This window comes from Neophocaena asiaeorientalis, unplaced genomic scaffold (assembly GCF_003031525.2).
Source record: "Neophocaena asiaeorientalis asiaeorientalis breed wild unplaced genomic scaffold, Neophocaena_asiaeorientalis_V1.1 scaffold246, whole genome shotgun sequence".
NCBI classification, from domain to species: Eukaryota; Metazoa; Chordata; class Mammalia; order Artiodactyla; family Phocoenidae; genus Neophocaena; species Neophocaena asiaeorientalis.
The window spans coordinates 3,986,052-4,005,425 of NW_020174551.1; the positions used below are offsets into that span (position 1 = coordinate 3,986,052).

General features: G+C 40.0%; 1 protein-coding gene across 2 annotated transcripts in view; it reads left to right on the forward strand.

The window, feature by feature from the left end:
- The window catches only part of CDK15 (cyclin dependent kinase 15), an 88,209-nt gene that overhangs the window by 8,028 nt on the left and 60,807 nt on the right, over positions 1 to 19,374 (forward strand). For both annotated transcript variants that reach the window (XM_024757400.1, XM_024757401.1), the window contains exons 5-6: positions 15,988 to 16,082; positions 16,835 to 16,897. In XM_024757400.1, the coding sequence (XP_024613168.1) occupies positions 15,988 to 16,082; positions 16,835 to 16,897 (158 nt within the window). The remainder of the gene's footprint in view (positions 1 to 15,987; positions 16,083 to 16,834; positions 16,898 to 19,374) is intronic.

Sequence of the window (19,374 nt, forward strand, 5' to 3'; positions counted from 1 at the left end):
TTTTTTTGCGGTACATGGGCCTCTCACTGTTGTGGCCTCTCCCATTGCAGAGCACAGGCTCCGGACGTGCAGGCTCAGCGGCCATGGCTTACAGGCCCAGCCGCTCCGCAGTATGTGGGATCCTCCCGGACCGGGGCACGAACCCGAGTCCCCTGCATCGGCAGGCGGACTCTCAACCGCTGCGCCACCAGGGAAGCCCTAGCTTTTTATATTTATAGAAGTAATGTTATAATTGCAATTTTATTCTTCACACCAGTTTTCCAAATCATTTTATTACTTATTCCTGAGGAAATTAGAATTCAAAACTATTATATTAGTTGACCCAAACTATGAACTCAGTGAGTATTTACTAAATATCTTCTGCAAGTTTGGTCCCATGTTAAGTGCTAAGGCTGTATCTATATAACCCTAGAAAAAGCCATACAAAAGAGAAAGTAAATAATATACTCACACAAATTCTCAGTAAGCAGTTTGCCTGAAAAAATGTTGTTGAGATAGCATTTGAAAAACTCCTTAGGAAAATGTGTATTTTTAGTGTTATGCCTGTATTTTCTCTGAACCCTGGACAGTAGAGCAAGTGGGTGAGAAGTCTGGTGGCATCAGATAGACTTGAGCTTGAATCTTAGATATACCAATTACTAGTGGTGTGACCATGGGTAGATTACTTTTCCTATTTAAGACTCAGTTTATTGCAGAAAGAGGATAATAATACCTATTTCACTGAGTTGTTATGAGGCTTAAATGAGAATATACATATAAAACACTAATCACAGAGTTTTATCTTCATATCTTCAACAAATGTTGGCTGTTATTATTAGTCCATTTTTTTTACTTTCCCTTAGTGATGTCTTGTTCACTATCAAGATAACTAACAATTTATAATTTAAAAATCAAGAAGCCAGTATAGTGAAAATAAATCATTAACTGCAATCTATTAACCTTTTTACATAAGCCATTTGAAATAAAATGATGACAGGATTGCTATTCATTTCCTCAAAAACCCAGAGAAATGGCTTCTCCCTGGTCTTTCTTTCTTCCCTTTTAACTACTTCATCTTCCCTTCTTTATGGAGCACATCCTATACGCAAAGCATGCTGCTGGGTGTTGTGAAGAATGAGAAGAAAAAGCCTGATCTTTGCTCTCTATCTTTTCAGTTGTGACAGAGCAGATGATTCAAGTTGCAACCAGTGTTATGATGGAGGTAACAAAGACCTTGTAAACTGAGATGAGAACAAGTCAGCCTCAATGTGGCTAATAGAGTCAATAGATTTTGAACTGAGCTTGGGAGGATGGGTCATGCAAACAGGCATGGAAAAAGGAATTCAGAAAATGAGTTTATAACTGAATTTGATGCCGTTTTCAAAAGTCTTCCAGAGCCACTGGGAAATACATCATTTTGAATTTCTGCAGAAGGGCCAAATGGCTATCAGGTTAGCCGGGGATTCAGCCTGGTAGGATCAGGTGCATTCTGGAGGAAAGTGTGGCCTTAAGTGTTTAATATAATGGAAGCTGTACTTACTGATGTATGTATTAGTGGTCCCCCTGAAAGGATAATCAGATTTAGAAAGAGATGTGTGGATAGGCTAAAGAGGATTTCTGAGCATAATAGACATCCCCAGGTCACCAGCATAAGGGGAGGGTCTCTAGGCCCAGGTTCACCCTGTTCTCATGGTGTTTCCTTTGTGAGCTGAGCTTGCCTGTTGCTTCAGGCCTGCCTCGCTCAGATTTTGCCCACAGCCAACTTTTTCGGGATGACATTTGACTTTAATAGTGAAAACTTTTGCCAGTTTTGCAAACAGATGGTTCTTAGCATGGTTCAGAAAAGCTGGATGTGTATTGCTCTGTATGCTAAATGTTTCTTTTATTGCATATTTACCGAGGAATTGCCTCTCCATCACAGGTGTTTGCAACTACATTTAGTATTCAACTTTGGACTTTCTTGGTTTGTTTTATGGACTTACCTTACTGAATGCTTTGCTTGTTTAATATGAAAAACCACAAAGGATTTTTTTGACACATTTGAGGTTGTTAGGCATCCAGTTTCCAACAATGGATGTTTCTTTTTCCACCAGTGTAAAAGCTGGGAGCCCTTCATAGAGGAGCCCTCTCCCCTCAAGAAGACATGAGGCCTCATTTGAAAACTTGGGCACTGTCCCATTTTTCCTGTAAGAACTTTAAGGATGTGAGACCAGGGAGACAGGAGGTTAAATGAGAAGGGCTAAAAGGCAAAATAAGAACAGCTGTGGGCTTCCCTGTTGGCGCAGTGGTTGAGGGTCCGCCTGCTGATGCAGGGGACACGGGTTCGTGCCCCGGTCCGGGAGGATCCTGCGTGCCGCGGAGCGGCTGGGCCTGTGAGCCACAGCCGCTGGGCCTGCGCGTCCGGAGCCTGTGCTCTGCAGCGGGAGAGGCCGCAGCAGTGAGAGGCGCACGTACTGCAAAAAAATAAATAAATAAGAACAGCTGGAGTTCATTAGTTAAAATCCAGGGTCACTAGCTAAAAAGACAACTGAAAGCCATGTGCAGCAAAACTAAATGAGCAATACAGACTTCTCTAAAAATCCTTGAAGTAGGAAATACTTTTCCTGAACACTTTGGTTGTTCTAATGGTATATCAGCCAAAGATTTATTGAGTAGGATTTTACTACATGTACAGTCTCTCTACATACAGGTAGAAAACATGCAGCAGTTTATTAATCTTGTCATTTGGAATACTATTTGATTGTAACATGTAATGTTATGAAATTAGCAAAAGTATGAACAGCACTAAGGAAAATACATGTGCCAGATATTTTTCATGTGTTACCTCTTTCAATCTTCTTAATAACCTTTGGAGATAGAGATTATTACGATTCCAGTCCAGAGCTATGATTCAAACCAAATCTCTCTGATTCAAAACTCCATACAGTCCCTTAGAATTCATTCCATGAGTATTTACTGAGCTCCTATTTTGGCCAGGTACTCTGATGGCTGCTAGATACACAGCAGCAGACACAATAGGCGTGTTCCCTACCCTATTCCTCTGCTAATTAAAAAGATTAGCCACCTTCATAGCAACTTAGAGAATCTTTCATAACTAGCTCTATAATTATATATATTTTTTCAAGTTTGCAAACATTTTCTTTTTTTTTTTATACATCTTTATTGGAGTATAATTGCTTCACAATGCTGTGTTAGCTTCTGTTGTACAACAAAGTGAATCAGCCATATGCATACGTATACCCCCATATTCCCTCCCTCTTGAGCCTCCCTCCCACCCTCCCTATCCCATCCCTCTAGGTGGTCACAAAGCACCGAGCTGATCTCCCTGTGTTATGAGGCTGCTTCCCACTAGCTATCTATTTTACATTTGGTAGTGTATATATGTCCATGCCACTCTCTCATTTTGTCCCAGCTTCCACCTCCCACCAACCCCCCTCATGTCCTCAAGTCCATTCTCTATGTTTACATCTTTATTCCTGCCCTGCCACTAGGTTTATCAGTACCATTTTTTTTAGATTCCATATATGTGTGTTAGCATACAATATTTGTTCTTCTCTTTCTGACTTACTCCACTCTGTATGACAGACCCTAGGTCCACCCACCTCACTATAAATAACTCATTTTCGTTTCTTTTTATGGCTAATATTCCATTGTATATATGTGCCACATCACATATACCTAAACGTTTCGATGGACGTTTAGGTTGCTTCCATGTCCTGGCTATTGTAAATGAACATTGTGGTACAAGTCTCTTTTTGAATTATGGTTTTCTCAGGGTATATGTCCAGCAGCGGGATTGCTGGGTCATATGGTAGTTCTATTTTTAGTTTTTTAATGAACGATCATACTGTTCTCCCTACTGACTGAATAAATTTACATTCCCGTCAACAGTGCAAGAGGGTTCCGTTTTCATCAAACCCTCTCCAGCGTTATTTATTTGTAGATTTTTTGATGATGGCCATTCTGATCGGTGTCAGGTGATACCTCATTGCAATTTTGATTTGCATTTCTCCAATAATTAGTGACATTGAGCATCTTTTCATGTGCCTCTTGGCCATCTGTATGTCTTCTTCGGTGAAATGTCTATTTAGGTCTTCTGCCCATTTTTTAATTGGGTTGTTTTTTTGATATTGAGCTCCATGAGCTGTTTGTGTATTTTGGAGATTAATCCTTTGTCCATTGTTTCATTTGCAAATATTTTCTCCCATTCTGAGGGTTGTCTTTTCATCTTGTTTATGGTATCCTTTGCTGTGCAAAAGCTTTTAAGTTTAGTTAGTTCCCATTTGTTTACTTTTGGTTTTATTTTCATTACTCTAGGAGGTGGGTCAAAAAAGATCTTGCTGTGATTTATGTCAGAGTGTTTTTCCTATGTTTTCCTCTAAGAGTTTTATAGTGTCCAGTCTTACATTTAGGTGTTTAATCCATTTTGAGTTTATTTTTGTGTATGGTGTTAGGGGGTGTTCTAATTTCATTCTTTTACATGTAGCTGTCCAGTTTTCCCAGCACCACTTATTGAAGAGGCTGTCTTTTCTCCATTGTCTGTTCTTGCTTCCTTTGTCTTAAATTAAGTGACCGTATGTGCATGGGTTTATCTCTGGGCTTTCTATCCTGTACCATTGATCTATATTTCTGTCTTTGTGCCAGTACCATAGTGTCTTGATTACTGTAGCTTTGTAGTATAATTTGAAGTTGGGGAGCCTGATTCCTCCAGCTCCGTTTTTTTTTTTCCTCAAGATTGCTTTTACTATTCGCGGTCTTTTGTGTTTCCATACAAATTGTAAAATTGTTTGTTCTAATTCTGTGAAGAATGCCATTGGTAGTTTGATAGGAATTGCATTGAATCTGTAGATTGCTTTGGGTAGTAGAGTCATTTTCACAATATTGATTCCTCCAATCCAAGAACATTGTATATCTCCAACTGTTTATATCGTCTTTGATTTCTTTCATCAGTGTTTTATAGTTTTCTGAGTATAAGTCTTTCACCTCCTTAGTTAGGTTTATTCCTAGGTATTTTATTCTTTTTGTTGTGATGGTAAATGGGATTGTTTCCTTAATTTCTCTTTCTGATTTTTCATTGTTAGTGTATAGGAATGCCAGAGATTTCTGTGCATTAATTTTGTATCCTGCAATGTTACCAAATTCACTGATTAGTTCTAGTAATTTTTTGGTGGCATCTTTAGGATTTTCTATGTATAGTATCATGTCATCTGCAAACAGTGACAGTTTTACTTCTTCTTTTCCAATTTGTATCCTTTTATTTCTTTTTCTTCTCTGATTGCCATGGCTAGGACTTCCAAAACTATGTTGAATAATAGTGGCGAGAGTGGGCATCCTTGTCTTGTCCCTGATCTTAGGGGAAATGCTTTCAGTTTTTCACCATTGAGAATGATGTTTTTTGTGGGTTTGTCATATATGGCCTTTATTACGTTGAGGTAGTTTCCCTCTATGCCCACTTTCTGGAGAGTTTTTATCATAAATGGGTGTTGAATTTTGTCAGAAGCTTTTTCTGCGTCTATTGATATGATCATATGGTTTTTATTCCTTAATTTGCTAATATGGTGTATCCCATTGATTTGCGTATATTGAAGAATCCTTGCATTCCTGGGATAAATCCCACTTGATCATGGTGTATCATCATTTTAATATGTTGTTGGATTCTGTTTGCTAGTATTTTGTTCAGGATTTTTGCATCTATGTTCATCAGTGATATTGGTCTATAATTTTTTTTGTGATATCTTTTTCTGGTTTTGGTATCAGGGTGATGGTGGCTTCATAGAACGAATTTGGAAGTGTTCCTCCATCTGCAATTTTTTGGAAGAGTTCGAGAAGGATCGGTGTTAGCTCTTCTCTAAATGTTTTTTTTTTTGTTTTTTTGCGGTATGCGGGCCTCTCACTGTTGTGGCCTCTCCCATCGCGGAGCACAGGCTCCGGACGCGCAGGCTCAGCGGCCATGGCTCATGGGCCCAGCCGCTCCACGGCATGTGGGATCTTCCCGGACCGGGGCACGAACCCATGTCCCCTGCATCGGCAGACGGACTCAACCACTGCGCCACCAGGGAAGCCCTCTAAATGTTTGATAGAATTTGCCTGTGAAGTCATCTGGTCCTGGGCTTTTGTTTGTTGCAAGATTTTAAATTACAGTTTCAATTTCATTATTTGCTATAGGTCTGTTTATATTTTATAATCCTTCCTGGTTCAGTCTTGGAAAATTGTACCTTTCCAAGAATTTGTCCATTTCTTTGTGGTTGTCCATTTTATTGGCATATAGTTGTTTGTAGTAGTCTCTTAATCCTTTGTATTTCTGTGATGTCAGTTGTGATTTCTCCTGTTTCATTTCTAATTTTATTGATTTGCGTCATCTCCTGTTTTTTCTTGATGAGTCTGGCTAAGGGTTTATCAATTTTGTTTGTCTTCTCAACCAACTTTTAGTTTTATTGATCTTTGCTATTGTTTTCTTTGTTTCTATTTCATTTATTTCTGCTCTCATATTTATGATTTCTTTCCTTCTACTGACTTTGGGTTTTCTTTGTTCTTCTTTCTTTAGTTGCTTTAGGTGTAGGGTTAGATTCTTTATTTGACATTTTTCTTGTTTCTAAGGTAGGACTGAATTGCTATAAACTTCCCTCTTAGAACTGCTTTTGCTGCATCCTGTAGGTTTTCGGTCATTGTGTTTTCATTGTCATTTGTTTCTATGTATTTTTTTATTTCTTCTTTGATTTCCTCAGTGATCTCTGGTTATTTAGTAGTGCACTGTTTAGCCTCCATGTATTTGTGTTTTTTACAGTTTTTTTCCTGTAATTGATTTCCAACCTCATAGCATTGTGGTCAGAAAAGGTGCTTGATATGATTTTAATTTTCTTAAATTTTCCATGGCTTGATTTGTGACCCAAGATGTGATCTATCCTGGAGAATATTCCATGTGCACTTGAGAAGAAAATGTGTTCTGCCACTTTCAGGTGGAATGTTCTCTAAATATCAATTAAATCTATCTGGTCTATTGTGTCATTTGAAGCTTGTGTTTCCTTATTTATTTTCTGGTTTGATGATCTGTCCACTGGTGTAAGTGGGGTGTTAAAGTCCCCTACTATTATTGTGTTACTGTCAATTTCCCTCTTAATGGTTGTTAGCATTTGCCTTATGTATTGAGGTGCTCCTATGTTGGGTGCATAAACATTTATATTTATTATATTTTCTTCTTGGATTGATCCCTTGATCGTTATGTAGAGTCCTTCCTTATCTCTTGTAACAGTCTTTATTTTAAAGTCTATTTTATCTGATACGAGTATTGCTACTCCAGCTTTCTTTTGATTTCCATTTGCATGCAATATATTTTTCCATCCCTTCACTTTCAGTCTGTATGTGTCCCTCGGTCTGAAGTGGCTCTCTTGTAGACAGCATATATATGGGTCTTGTTTTTGTATCCATTCAGCCAGTCTGTGTCTTTTGGTTGGGGCATTTAATCCATTTACATTCAACATCATTATTGATATGTGTGTTCCTATTACCATTTTCTTAATTGTTTTGGGGTTGTTTTTGTAGGTTCTTTTCTTCTCTTGTGTTTCCCACTTAGAGAAGTTCCTTTAGCATTTGTTGTAGAGCTGGTTTGGTGGCGCTGAATTCTCTTAGCTTTTGCTTGTCTGAAAAGCTTTTGATTTCTCCTTCGAATCTGAATGAGATCCTTGCTGGATAGAGTAATCTTGATTGTTGGTTTTTCTCTTTCATCACTTTAAGTATATCCTGCCACTCCCTTCTGGCCTGCAGAGTTTCTGCTGAAAAATCATCTGATAACCTTATGGGGATTCCTTTGTATGTTATTTGTTGCTTTTCCCTTGTTTCTTTTAAAATTTTTTTTTTAATTTAATTTTTGATAGTTTGATTAATATGTGTCTTGGTGTGTTTCTCCTAGTGTTTATCCTGTATGGGACTCTCTGCGCTTCCTGGACTTGGGTGACTATTTCCTTTCCCATGTTAGGGAAGTTTTCCATAATCTCTTCAAATATTTTCTCAGACCCTTTATTTTTCTCTGGGACCCCTATAATTTGAATGTTGGTGCATTTAGTGTTTTCCCAGAGGTCTCTGGGATAGTCTTCAATTCTTTTCATTCTTTTTTCTTTATTCTGCTCCTCGGCAGTTGTTTGCACCATTCTGTCTTCCAACTCACTTATTCGTTCTGCCTCAGTTATTCTGTATTGATTCCTTCTAGTGTATTTTTCATTTCAGTTATTGTATTATTCATCTCTGTTTGTTTGTTCTTTAGTTCTTCTAGATCTTTGTTAAACATTTTTTGTATTTTCTCAATCTGTGCCTCCATTCTATTCCTGAGATTCTGGATCATCTTTACTATCATTACTCTGGATTCTTTTTCAGGTAGATTGCCTATTTCCTCTTCATTTATTTGGTCTTGTAGGTTTTTACCTTGCTCCTTCATCTGTGACATATTTTTTTTCTGTCTCTTTGTTGTTGGGTGGGATTGTGTTCCTGTCTTACTGGTTGTTTGGCCTGAGGCTTCCAACACTGGAGTCTGTAGGCTATTGGGTAGAGCTGGGTCTTGGTGCTGAGATGAGGACCTCTGGGAGACCTCACTCCAATGAATATTCCCTGGGGTCTGAGGTTCTCTGTAGTCCAGTGGTTTGGACTCAGAGCTCCCACCACAGGAGCTTCAGCCTGACTGAAGCTTGTGAACCAAGCTCTCACAAGTGCATGGGGTAGCAAAAAAAAAAAAAAAAAAAAGAAACAAGAAAAGAAAAAACAGAAAAAAGGAGAACAATAACAAAGAGTAAAGAATAAACTTAGACTAGGAAACTAACAGATATGTTAGAAAGAATATAAAAATAAAAATATAGATGAAGGTAAAACAGAACCACAATTGTAAAACAGAGGAGAAGGAAAAAAGAAAACAAAAAGGTGGAAAAGGCCTTGGCTGTGGAGGATGATGCCTATGCAGGGGCGGGGTTTGGGCAGTGGGCAGGGCCTATGCTTAGGACCCAAAGGGCTGGAAAAGGCCCTGCGGGGTGGGGGCAGGGGTGAGGCTTAGGCTCAACAGAAGGGGCCCAGGCATGCCTCTGGTCTCAGAGGGTGGGGGACCCGGCCTGGGAGGCCAGCAGGCTTCCTAGGCCCGAGTGGGTGGAGCAAGCACCCTCTCCTGCTCCTCCGGTCCTGGAGGGCCCCTCCCACCTGCCCCTCCTGTTCTCCCTTGCCCTCCCTCCTATGCCCCTAGGACCACTGTGGCCTGGAGGGGGCCTCTGAGAGCATAGGACCTGGCCTGAGAGCCAGGCAGGCTCCCAGGCCTTTTGGGCAGGGGAAACGCTCGTCACACTCTCCCCGATCCAAGACCCCGAGGGTCCCTCTAGGCATGGGAACCCCTCCCCCCTTCCAGCCACCCCTCAGGGGCACTGGTCCTGTCTGGCCTCCACTTCTCCTTCCTTCTCGGTTCCCCCATATCCTACCAGTTTGCTTGGGGGTTCCTCCCATCTCCTTGGGCATCGAGGTCCCCCACCAGCATCTGGCAGGTTCCCTATTGTGGGGAGACACGAACTCCGTGTCTTCCCATGCTGCCATCCTGACTCTGCCCCCCATAATTATATTTTAAATGTTTATTTTTGCAACTAGGAGATAACACTTTCATTTGAATAGGCAAATGTTAAAAGTTTTTATATAAGAACAAGTTCCCTAGTTTTATTAACCTATGTATAAATGTCTTAATAATGTGCATTATTTTGAATATCTTTCTATAAAAATAGAAACTTGGTTTAAAAAGAACTTCCAGGACTTTCAGCCTGTTAGCAGCATTAGTGAGGAAGCAATCATAGAACTAATCTTTTTTGAAGGCTAGGCACATGACATAATCTTCCCCCCAACTCAATCTTTTTTTTGAAACTTTACATCAACTCTAGTTGGTAAAGTGTTATTTTTGTCATAGTGATGAAGGAATATGAACTTCAGAGAGGTTAGGTAACACATCTGAGGTCACAGAGCTAGTAATCAGAGTCATTACTTATTCAAATCCATTCTATTATATTCAAAATATCCTTTCTACTTTATTATGATAAATTTAGAAATCCTTAACTCAAGCATTTTTCCTTTTGCAACAGTTAAAATAAAAATAGAAATCTATTTTTATGATACATTTTGTGTAAGTGTTAAGCAAAATGCAGGAGAGACATTTTAAAGAAAATAATATATAATATTGTATATTTGTCAATTCTGATTCTTTCATCCACTCTACAGCACTGTAATTGCAAGTCTTTAAGTTAGAAAACTGTTTCAGCTGAGAATCTTTTAATATCATCCTCTAGTAGAAAACATTACAAAGTAATTATTCCCAGTCCATATATGAGAAAACTGAGCCAAAAATAGACAGAGGCACCTCTGTGAGGTCATACAGTGAGGTGGAGGATAGCAATTAGAAGCACTGAGTTGCTGGTTACCGCATATAGATTACCATAGGCCTGGTTGTCAAGAAGTTCTCCGTTAAATGCAATCAAATAACGTCAGAGACATAACACATTTATGTGTGTATAGTTGTATTTTTATAAAACAAAATAATGCCATGTGATTGGGATAACAATTCCAAAGAAGTCAGATGATAACTATTATCTAACATTTGTCTTCATATTTTTCTAAATTTATGTAGGTGATTTCTTGGAATGTGTAACTCAGCTCATTGACTTGATTTGTGACACTCAGGCCAGAGAAAACATGGCATCAGGAACTACAAATTCTTTTCAATTCAATGCCCAATGTGGGTTGGGCCTGAGAATTGACTCCATTATTGACTCCTACATAAACTCATGACAACTGTCTGGTCTTCATTAATTCACAAGCACTTACTGAGCACCACATGCCAGGCGTATGCTAGGTGCTCAAGGAGTTCAGAGCCTAGGAGGACTTTGACTACCAGGCACTCACGCTATATAGCTGTGGCCCAGGACTTTGAGAATCAGCCTTGTTCTTTGTCATTGTCATCTTTACATTTTCTTCTAAGGTAGAACAGAGAGTAACATCAAACATCCTGACCCATTTCACTTGCAAAGCTTCAATTTTCCTAAAACTTCACTAAGCCACAAACCCCAATGAAATTAACAAAACAAAGAAATTAAATATTCTCATATCATTGCAAGGTGAAAATGATAATTTTTTTCTAAATTATTACTCTCACATATATGAGAATCAGGTTAAATTTCATTAGCTGGAATTTCATTGGTATTTAGTTGGTCATATTAAACACCTTTGGGGACACTTAAAGAAAGAAATACTTCACATTTTTTAAATGAGCTGACTAACGTTTCATCATGGGTCATTTTTTTCTGATTTTGGGATTATGTTGTTTTCTTCAGGTTTTCTCTTTGGCTTTCTGGGTGTTCTCATGATCATACCAAGTTAGTATATGTAAAATTCTTAGACCAGTGCCTGGCATGTAGTAAATGCCCAATGAGTGTTAGCCATCATCATCATCATTATTATCATTATAAAAGTATTTTAGAAGCACTTAAAGTAATTCTATTGTGATTCCATTTGTCTGGAGCATTAAAGACTCCCTTGTTTATCTTTGCGTCGACTTTGAAGAAGAACAAAAATAAGTATATCTAGACTGTGAATTATAAAAACAATAATTTTACAGGAATCAGAATGCTCTGATTTTAGGATTTTTCCTCTTCTCAGTTGGCTTTGCATCCCTCAGCTAATTATCCTGTAGAACACACCATATTCTGCTGTGAAGTTTATGAGGTAGCCTTGAAATTAGAAGAAAAGACCTTTCCTTCCTGGGTTTAAGACCCACACATCTGAGGTGGTAGGCATCTTAGATATCTCTGGTGGATGGACCAAACAACATACCAATATCATGAGAAAACTGCTTTAAACATCATCTACTCTTTCACATAAATACCCTATTATTACTTGTCAAAAGTCACAGTTTCCTTATAAGTATTTCAGTGGTTCTGGGGTGTTTAAAAAAAAAAAAAAGCTGTAGTAGACATGTCATAACACACACGACATTTATAACTAAAATAAACATGGAATAAAAGCATCTTCGGGCTTCCCTAGTGGTGCAGTGGTTGAGAGTCCGCCTACCGATGCGGGGGACACGGGTTCGTGCCCCGGTCTCGGAGGATCCCACATGCCGCGGAGCGGCTGGGCCCGTGAGCCATAGCCGCTGAGCCTGCACGTCCAGAGCCTGTGCTCCGCGATGGGAGAGGCCGAGGCGGTGAGAGGCCCGTGTACCGCAAAAAAAGAAAAAAAAAAAAAGCATCTTCAACAGAAATACTCTATGCCAACCAATAATATGTATAGAAATATTAGGTAATTAGTGACCACTAATTGAATAGCAAATATTTACCGAGTGCTTATAATACCCCAGACGTTGTTGTAGCCACTGCCAATACAGCAATAAGCAAAATAGACAAAAGTGCCTGCTCTCATTGGAGTTTATATTCCGAAAGGTGGAGGCAGACAACAAACAGGTAATATGTCAGGGGTGATAAGTGCTCTGGAGAAGGAGACAGCAGGGCACAGGGATAGAGGATACCTGAGCGTGGGGCAGGGGCAGGGGCTCGGACTTATATATATGATATGAGCAGAGACCTGAAGGAAGCGAGGGAGGAAGCATGCTGAGCTGAGACAACAAGGTTACTAGCAGGGACAAGGGCAAGTGTAAGACCTGGGGTGTCAGTGTGTTTGGAAGCATCCAAGGAACAGCCTTGGATGTCCACAGTGGCCAGAGACAAGTGAATGAGGATGCAGTGAGGAGAGGAGGGCAGGGCAGTACCAAGGGTGGACAGGCATTGTATGTCCCTTCCATCTCACTCTGAGTGAGATGAGACACCACGGGCAGGTTTGGAGCCAGGAGGACATGTCCTGACTTCCATTTGAGAAGGGGAACAGTGGCTGGGTTCTATGGAGAAGAGACCGTCAGAAGGAAGGGAGGAAGCAGGGAGACTAGTTAGGAGACATTTGCAGTAATTCGGGCACCGTATGATGGTGGCCTGGCCCTGGATGGGAGCAGAGGAGATGGTAAGAAGGGAGGAACTCTGGACATGTGTTGAAGGTATTGCCAGAAGATTTGCTGATGGATTGGAAGAGGGTGTGAGAAGGAGTTGAGAGGAGTACTTACTCAAGTGGGGAATCCTCATCATATTGATTAATGGCTTCAAAAGATTTCTGAAAAATTGTGAAGATAAGACTAACAATGCAAATGTAAGAGAACAACAGAGAAATGGCAAAAGTGACACTTTTCCTACTCCTATAAAACAAATTATCAAGAAAACTATATGAAATAAAGATTTATACCCAATGTTGTCATTAGCAGTGAGCCTCATCCTAAGAAGATATTGCTCCTTGAGCTTTTTACCAAATGACAGTGTGAGGCCATTGTGATTAACAAAACATACCATCATGGTTAAAAATAAGCATCAGGGGGCTTCCCTGGTGGCACAGTGGTTGAGAGTCCGCCTGCTGATGCAGGCAACGCGGGTTCGTGCCCCGGACCGGGAAGATCCCACATGCCGCGGAGCAGCTGGGCCCGTGAGCCGCTGAGCCTGCACATCCGGAGCCTGTGCTCCGCAACGGGAGAGGCCACAACAGTGAGAGGCCCGCGTACCGCAAAAAAAAAAAATCTAATTTGGTATATGCTTTGTAGTGTGTGTGTGTGTGTGTGTGTGTGTGTGTGTGTGTGTGTGTGTAGAAAGATGAGAGAGAGGGAGGGAGGGGGAGAGAGAGAAAGAAAGAGAGAGAGAAGTTCATGAACATAATTTGTAAATAAAAATATACATAAAATACAAGCATTCTCAACCGATTGTCCAAAGTCAGTGTTGTAAGTATGGATGGTGTTGAAAACTCTAGCAGAAACATGACATAAACAAAATTTTAAGATGTTAATCTGGGAGTGGAGGTTTAGTGAGGTTCAAATTGATAGGGCAGCTTAGAAGCTGAAGGCTGGGATATTTTAATTTGCAACAGGGGTGATGCTTTATATTTATGCATGGGATCTGATTCCATCCACTTGTCAACCCTGTGAAGTCAGGTCAGGAAAGGCATTATCTCCTTTTCACAAGGAGTGAATGGAGACTTGGGTTGGGATTCTTTCCTGAGCTCGCTCGGGTAGAAAGTGACAAGGCCAGGATTCACATTAGGCCTGTGGCTCTACAGTCAGTTCTCTATTAAGACACCCAGTAAATATATTTGAAAACATTAAGTACTTAGCCTTGGCTGAACATTGTACTAGGTGATGTGGCAGCATCTGAAAGAGAGGGAAAGTTGCTCCATTTCCACATCGTCTTTGGTCTGGGACTAGGGACAGTAAACAGATGCCTGTGAAATAATTTACTACGTTTACAAAGCAATGTACTTGTAAAAGTGAAATAATAAATTTAGTTCATAAGAATTCAGGGGGAAAAACTATAAGTTAGAACATTAGTCATTCAAGCAGAGTAGGGTTAGCAGGTACAGTAGGGCTCCTATGATGGTAAGGTTCCCAGCTCAAACCAAGGTAAAGAAGGAAATTCACTGGCTCACAGATCTGATAACTACAGGCTTGCAGGGTGCAAAGGACGTCACCAGGAACCTGTCCATCACCCAACACTGTTTTCCTCTGCCTTAGGTTTAGTCCCAGGCATTGGTAATCTGGCCACAGCAGCTCCCGGTTAAATCCTACAAACTCAGCCCTTATACTGGAAAAGAAAGCATGTCTTTCCTAACGGCACAAGCAAAGTTAGAGCTCTCTTAAGGCTTGGATTTTGTGCCTGTCTCTGAACCAATCACTGTGGCTGGGGGATGTTGTGCTCTGATTGGCCAGACCTAGGTCACATGCCCAATCTTAGGTAGGGGTGGTATCAGCCCCATCAGAGTAGCATGGGCTGGGTAGGGAGAGGGTTGGTTCCCCAGAGTAAAATAGAGGTGTCCCCACTAGAAAGGAAAGTGGCTGCCAGGACATAAAACAACAGGATCATTACAACAGGATAAGATTCCTGAAGGAAGTAACTGTAAAATTTTGAGTATTTGAGTTAGTCTGTTTTTAATCTTAGGGAATTCTGGGAGAGAGTAAGTGGAAGAGATTCATGATATGCAGGCAGACCCTGCAGAACACTGATTTGAGTTTTTACACTTCACTCTTCCTTTCCTTTAAGTCTTAAAGACACTATTTCTTCAAGCAGGGATGCCCTGAGCTGAGACTCACCATCTCCTTATTGTGCCTTTTCTGGTCTCCACCCTCCTGAAGGTCTTCCTATCTCTGGAGCCCCCAGAGTCATCCTTTCAAACCCTCTCCCAGCCACTCACTGGCCTTTTGTGGTGACTTCTCCCCTTTAGAGCTGCCTTTAGTGACCTAATAATAACCTGTTATCGAAGATGCAAGAGACAGTCCTCAGCTCTTCCCACTCATCCGGGCTCCCCAAGTTTGTCCCTCTCCTCTTTTTAAGTGTGAATTTCCTCCTTTCCACAGGTTTTCAATTCTCCCATTAAGAAATCCCATCCACTCTCTATATTATGATTCAGCAATCCATCCCATGTTCTTATCCCTGCCTTCCATCAGTCATATCTACAGGCCCTGCTGACCCCCTGTGGGACTTTGAATATTAGAGAATGGTCACACGTTGCAAAGTCCTGCTCTAGAAGGCACAGCACTCCTTTTCCTTCTCCTCCAATGGCCTTTATGTCTCCAGGCTTCCTCTCCTGTAGCTCTGAAGCAGAGATGATAAGCTTCCCAGAGGAAGGCATTTGCAAAGTGCTCTGAGCGCTTTGATGAAATTGATTGGGTAAATGGAAACATATTTTTTGCAACTGCTTTAGCCTGTAAGAAAAATAAGTTATGTAAATGCAATGATTCACCATTTAATAAATAATGAAGATTGTTTTATAGCTTTAAATATTATTTCACAACAAGAGATTTTTTTCCAACATTAAAAAACCAGAATGGTTGATTTGAAATGTTTAAAAAATAAATAGTGCTTGCTATTTTTAAAGCAGTACTTTCATGATCAATGATTGAATTAAAATTTTGTTTAATTTTTCTAGCTTCTCTCCTGAAGGGTTTGAAACATGCCAATATTGTGCTGCTCCATGACATTATCCACACCAAAGAGACACTGACATTCGTTTTTGAATACATGGTGAGTTGCCCCAGCATTTTATAACGCATAAGGGAAAAGCCTGGTGCTTGTATAATGAATCTGTTAATATTTTACGGCATGATAAAACTTCCATTAGAATGTGGAAAGTGTCATGGAACTTTTCATTATTGTGATTAATGGAGCCTATTGCTTTTATGCTCATTCTTTAGTCCTGCTCCTTTACCCGCTATATTTGCTGCCTTTTCCCCCCTCACCAGCAATAATAACCACTTTGAGTTTGCCTCCTAAATAAAACTTTTGCACTTATTTTTTTAATCTATTTTTAATCACTATCCGAGCAGAACCCAACATTTTTTCATTGACAATAAAGACATAAACCACAAGGTTTTAAAAAATTGTATACAAGTTTACTAAAGAATACATCATTTTGTATTTCTCAAAGAAAAAATTGTTCAAATATTAGCAGAAAGGAATCATAAGGCATGTGTACCTGACTTGCCTCCAAGGACACTGAAGAGTACAAAATCCCCATGTCATTGTGTTCAGGGGCAGTCATTTAAAATGAGCCTCTCTTGTGCCGAGAAACAGGCTTCCTTCTAAGAGCAGCCAGTTAGGAAGGCACACTGTGTTTGACTTCAACAGTGGTGTCTCAGAAAACCTGGTTGTGTACCTTTTGCACCTTATTCTCAAAAATTCTGAACTTTGTGATACCCTTGAGAGTCAAGTGTGTGGTCTGCTTTGTGACACTGACCAAGCACTGCTAATGTCACTCTCTCCACCATTTTGTGTAGCACACAGACCTGGCTCAGTATATGTCTCAGCATCCAGGAGGGCTTCATCCTCACAATGTCAGGGTGAGTACTTTGAGGGTCGGGACTCTCCTCTGGCTTGCCCACAGCAGAAGAATCTTGAAACAGACTGCCATCACAAACTGAAGTTCCATGATACTAATAAGAAGATGGATATCATTGATATTCTAGGGGAAAGTTAAAAAAAAAAAAAAAAAAAAAGGATTTGCCTCAAGATATGGAGCAATGTCTGGCTGTTTTCTGGGCAGCCTAACCCTGTCAGTCATTGTCATCATGCAAATGTGTCTTTAGAAGTATAAACCAATGAAAAAGATTTGCATTACAAGAAAAAATGTGAAGTTAGGCCATCGTAAAATAAATACTTTCTTCATAGCAGACTACTGTGGTCTGTGATAAAGTTTGTGTTGTACCTATAGTTCCCCACTATAACTAGCAAACAAAGTACCCTTGTTGGATCTTTATCAGTTATCCTTTTGCCTGTTCTATCAGATCCGATTATATGTGGGACCAACTTCCATTTTTCCAGTCATTGGAATAGAAATAATAATAAACTCTTAACTAGCTGTAATTCTACATCTGTTATAAATTTTAGAAAGCATTTGTATTTCATACTTTTCATTCCCTAGGGTTTTATTGGCATTAATTAACAGACTGGCCCTTAACATAACCATATGAGATTTGTATATGATGTACTCATTCATTTAACTAATATTTATGTGTTTATTAATTCATTCATTCAAGAAATATTTATTGACTACTTAGTGCCATGTTAAATCCTGAGGTTTCAATAATGAATAAGTTGTGTTTCTTTTTTTTTTTTTTTTTTTTTAACGCGGGCCCTCTCACTGCTGTGGCCTCTTCCGTCGCGGAGCACAGGCTCCGGACGCGCAGCTCCAGCGGCCATGGCTCACGGGCCCAGCCGCTCTGCGGCATGTGGGATCCTCCCGGACCGGGGCACGAACCCGTGTCCCCTGCATCGGCAGGCGGACTGTCAACCACTGCGCCACCAAGGAAGCCCAAGTTGTGTTTCTTATTTTCAATGAGCTAAAGCCCAGTAGGACATACGGACTTAGATAGGTAGTGAGAAGCAAAGTTATAAGGGCTATGGCCATGTTAACTAGGAATACTCTGAGGACTCATAGTAAGGGGACCTAATCCAGTCGTGGAGGCAAGGGGGAAAGGAAGGTTTGAAGACAGGGGTTTGAAAAGAGTGAAAACATTTTAAAATAGTTAGAGGAAAATGGAATAGAAAACTAACTAGGGAAACCAAGAAGGAATGTCTAGTAGTGTGTTAAGGACGCTGGTGAGGATGAAATCCATTAAATTATCTACATGATCATGAGATTTCTTTCTTTCTTTCTTTCTTTCTTTCTTTTTCTTTCTTTCTTTCTTTCTTTCTTTCTTTCCTTCCTTCCTTCCTTCCTTCTTTCTCTCTCTCTCCCTCCCTCCCTCTTTCTTTCTTTCCTTCCTTCCTTCCTTCCTTCCTTCCTTCTTTCTTTCTTTCTTTCTTTCTTTCTTTCTTTCTTTCTTTCTTTCTTTCTTTCTTTCTTTCTTTCTTTCTTTCTTTCTTTCTTTCTTTTCCTCTCTCTCTCTGGCAGTGCTTAGCAGTTCAAATAGAGGAGCAGAGAAAGTAGATAGTTGGATTGATTGATAATTGGGGCTTTGCCAGACATGTGAGAGAAAAAGACAAGTGGGCAAGATATTTGGCGATTGTCAAGAGAGAGGTTAAAGGGATGGTCAGAGACTTCTAAACTGAGTCCAATCTGAGGGAAGGAAGTGAAGATAGGCAGGTTACTGATAGGTAGGGAGAGGGCAGAAGAGTCAAGGAACTAGAGGTTTGATTAAATAGAAAAACAGTTGGAGAAAGAGTAACTGTGAGAAAGATAGAACATTTTCAGGCTTGAGTGACTCTCATTCCAAACACTGTGCTAAGTGCTTAACAAAGTAGAAAGACATAGAAAACATGATTCCTCAAGGGACACAGAGCCAAAAACAGGAGATAAGACATACACACCAATACTATTACAGGACATTTGTGAATAACACCAAGTAAGAAATAAGACCTAACGTTGTAGACATGCAAAGAAGTAAAAGATATCTTCTCATTTTAAGAGGTTTTAATAAGCCAGACCTTTAAAGTTGCAATGCATTTCAAGAGGCTGGAATAGGGGAAGATGTTAGAGGAAGAAGGAATGTTTTCAGCAAAGGTACAGAGCAGGGGAGTAGAGGATGCGTTCAAGGAAGAGGACCCCAGAGCCATAGACTGTTAGTGTTGAAGGGACCAGAGTGTTTTTCACTCTTCAGGTTCTGACCCACTAGTGGGCTGTGAAATCAGTTGGTGATTAGCAACCAGCATTTTAAAAAATGAAATGGAATGGATGAGAAAAGAATAGAAAATATTATGGTATATTACGTTCAGTAAGAATAAGGATTATTTTGTGCAACTTTTTTTCCATTTGAAGCTACGCTTCTATCTATGTATGAATGTGAAAACTGGAAACATATATATTTCTTAGTGGAGG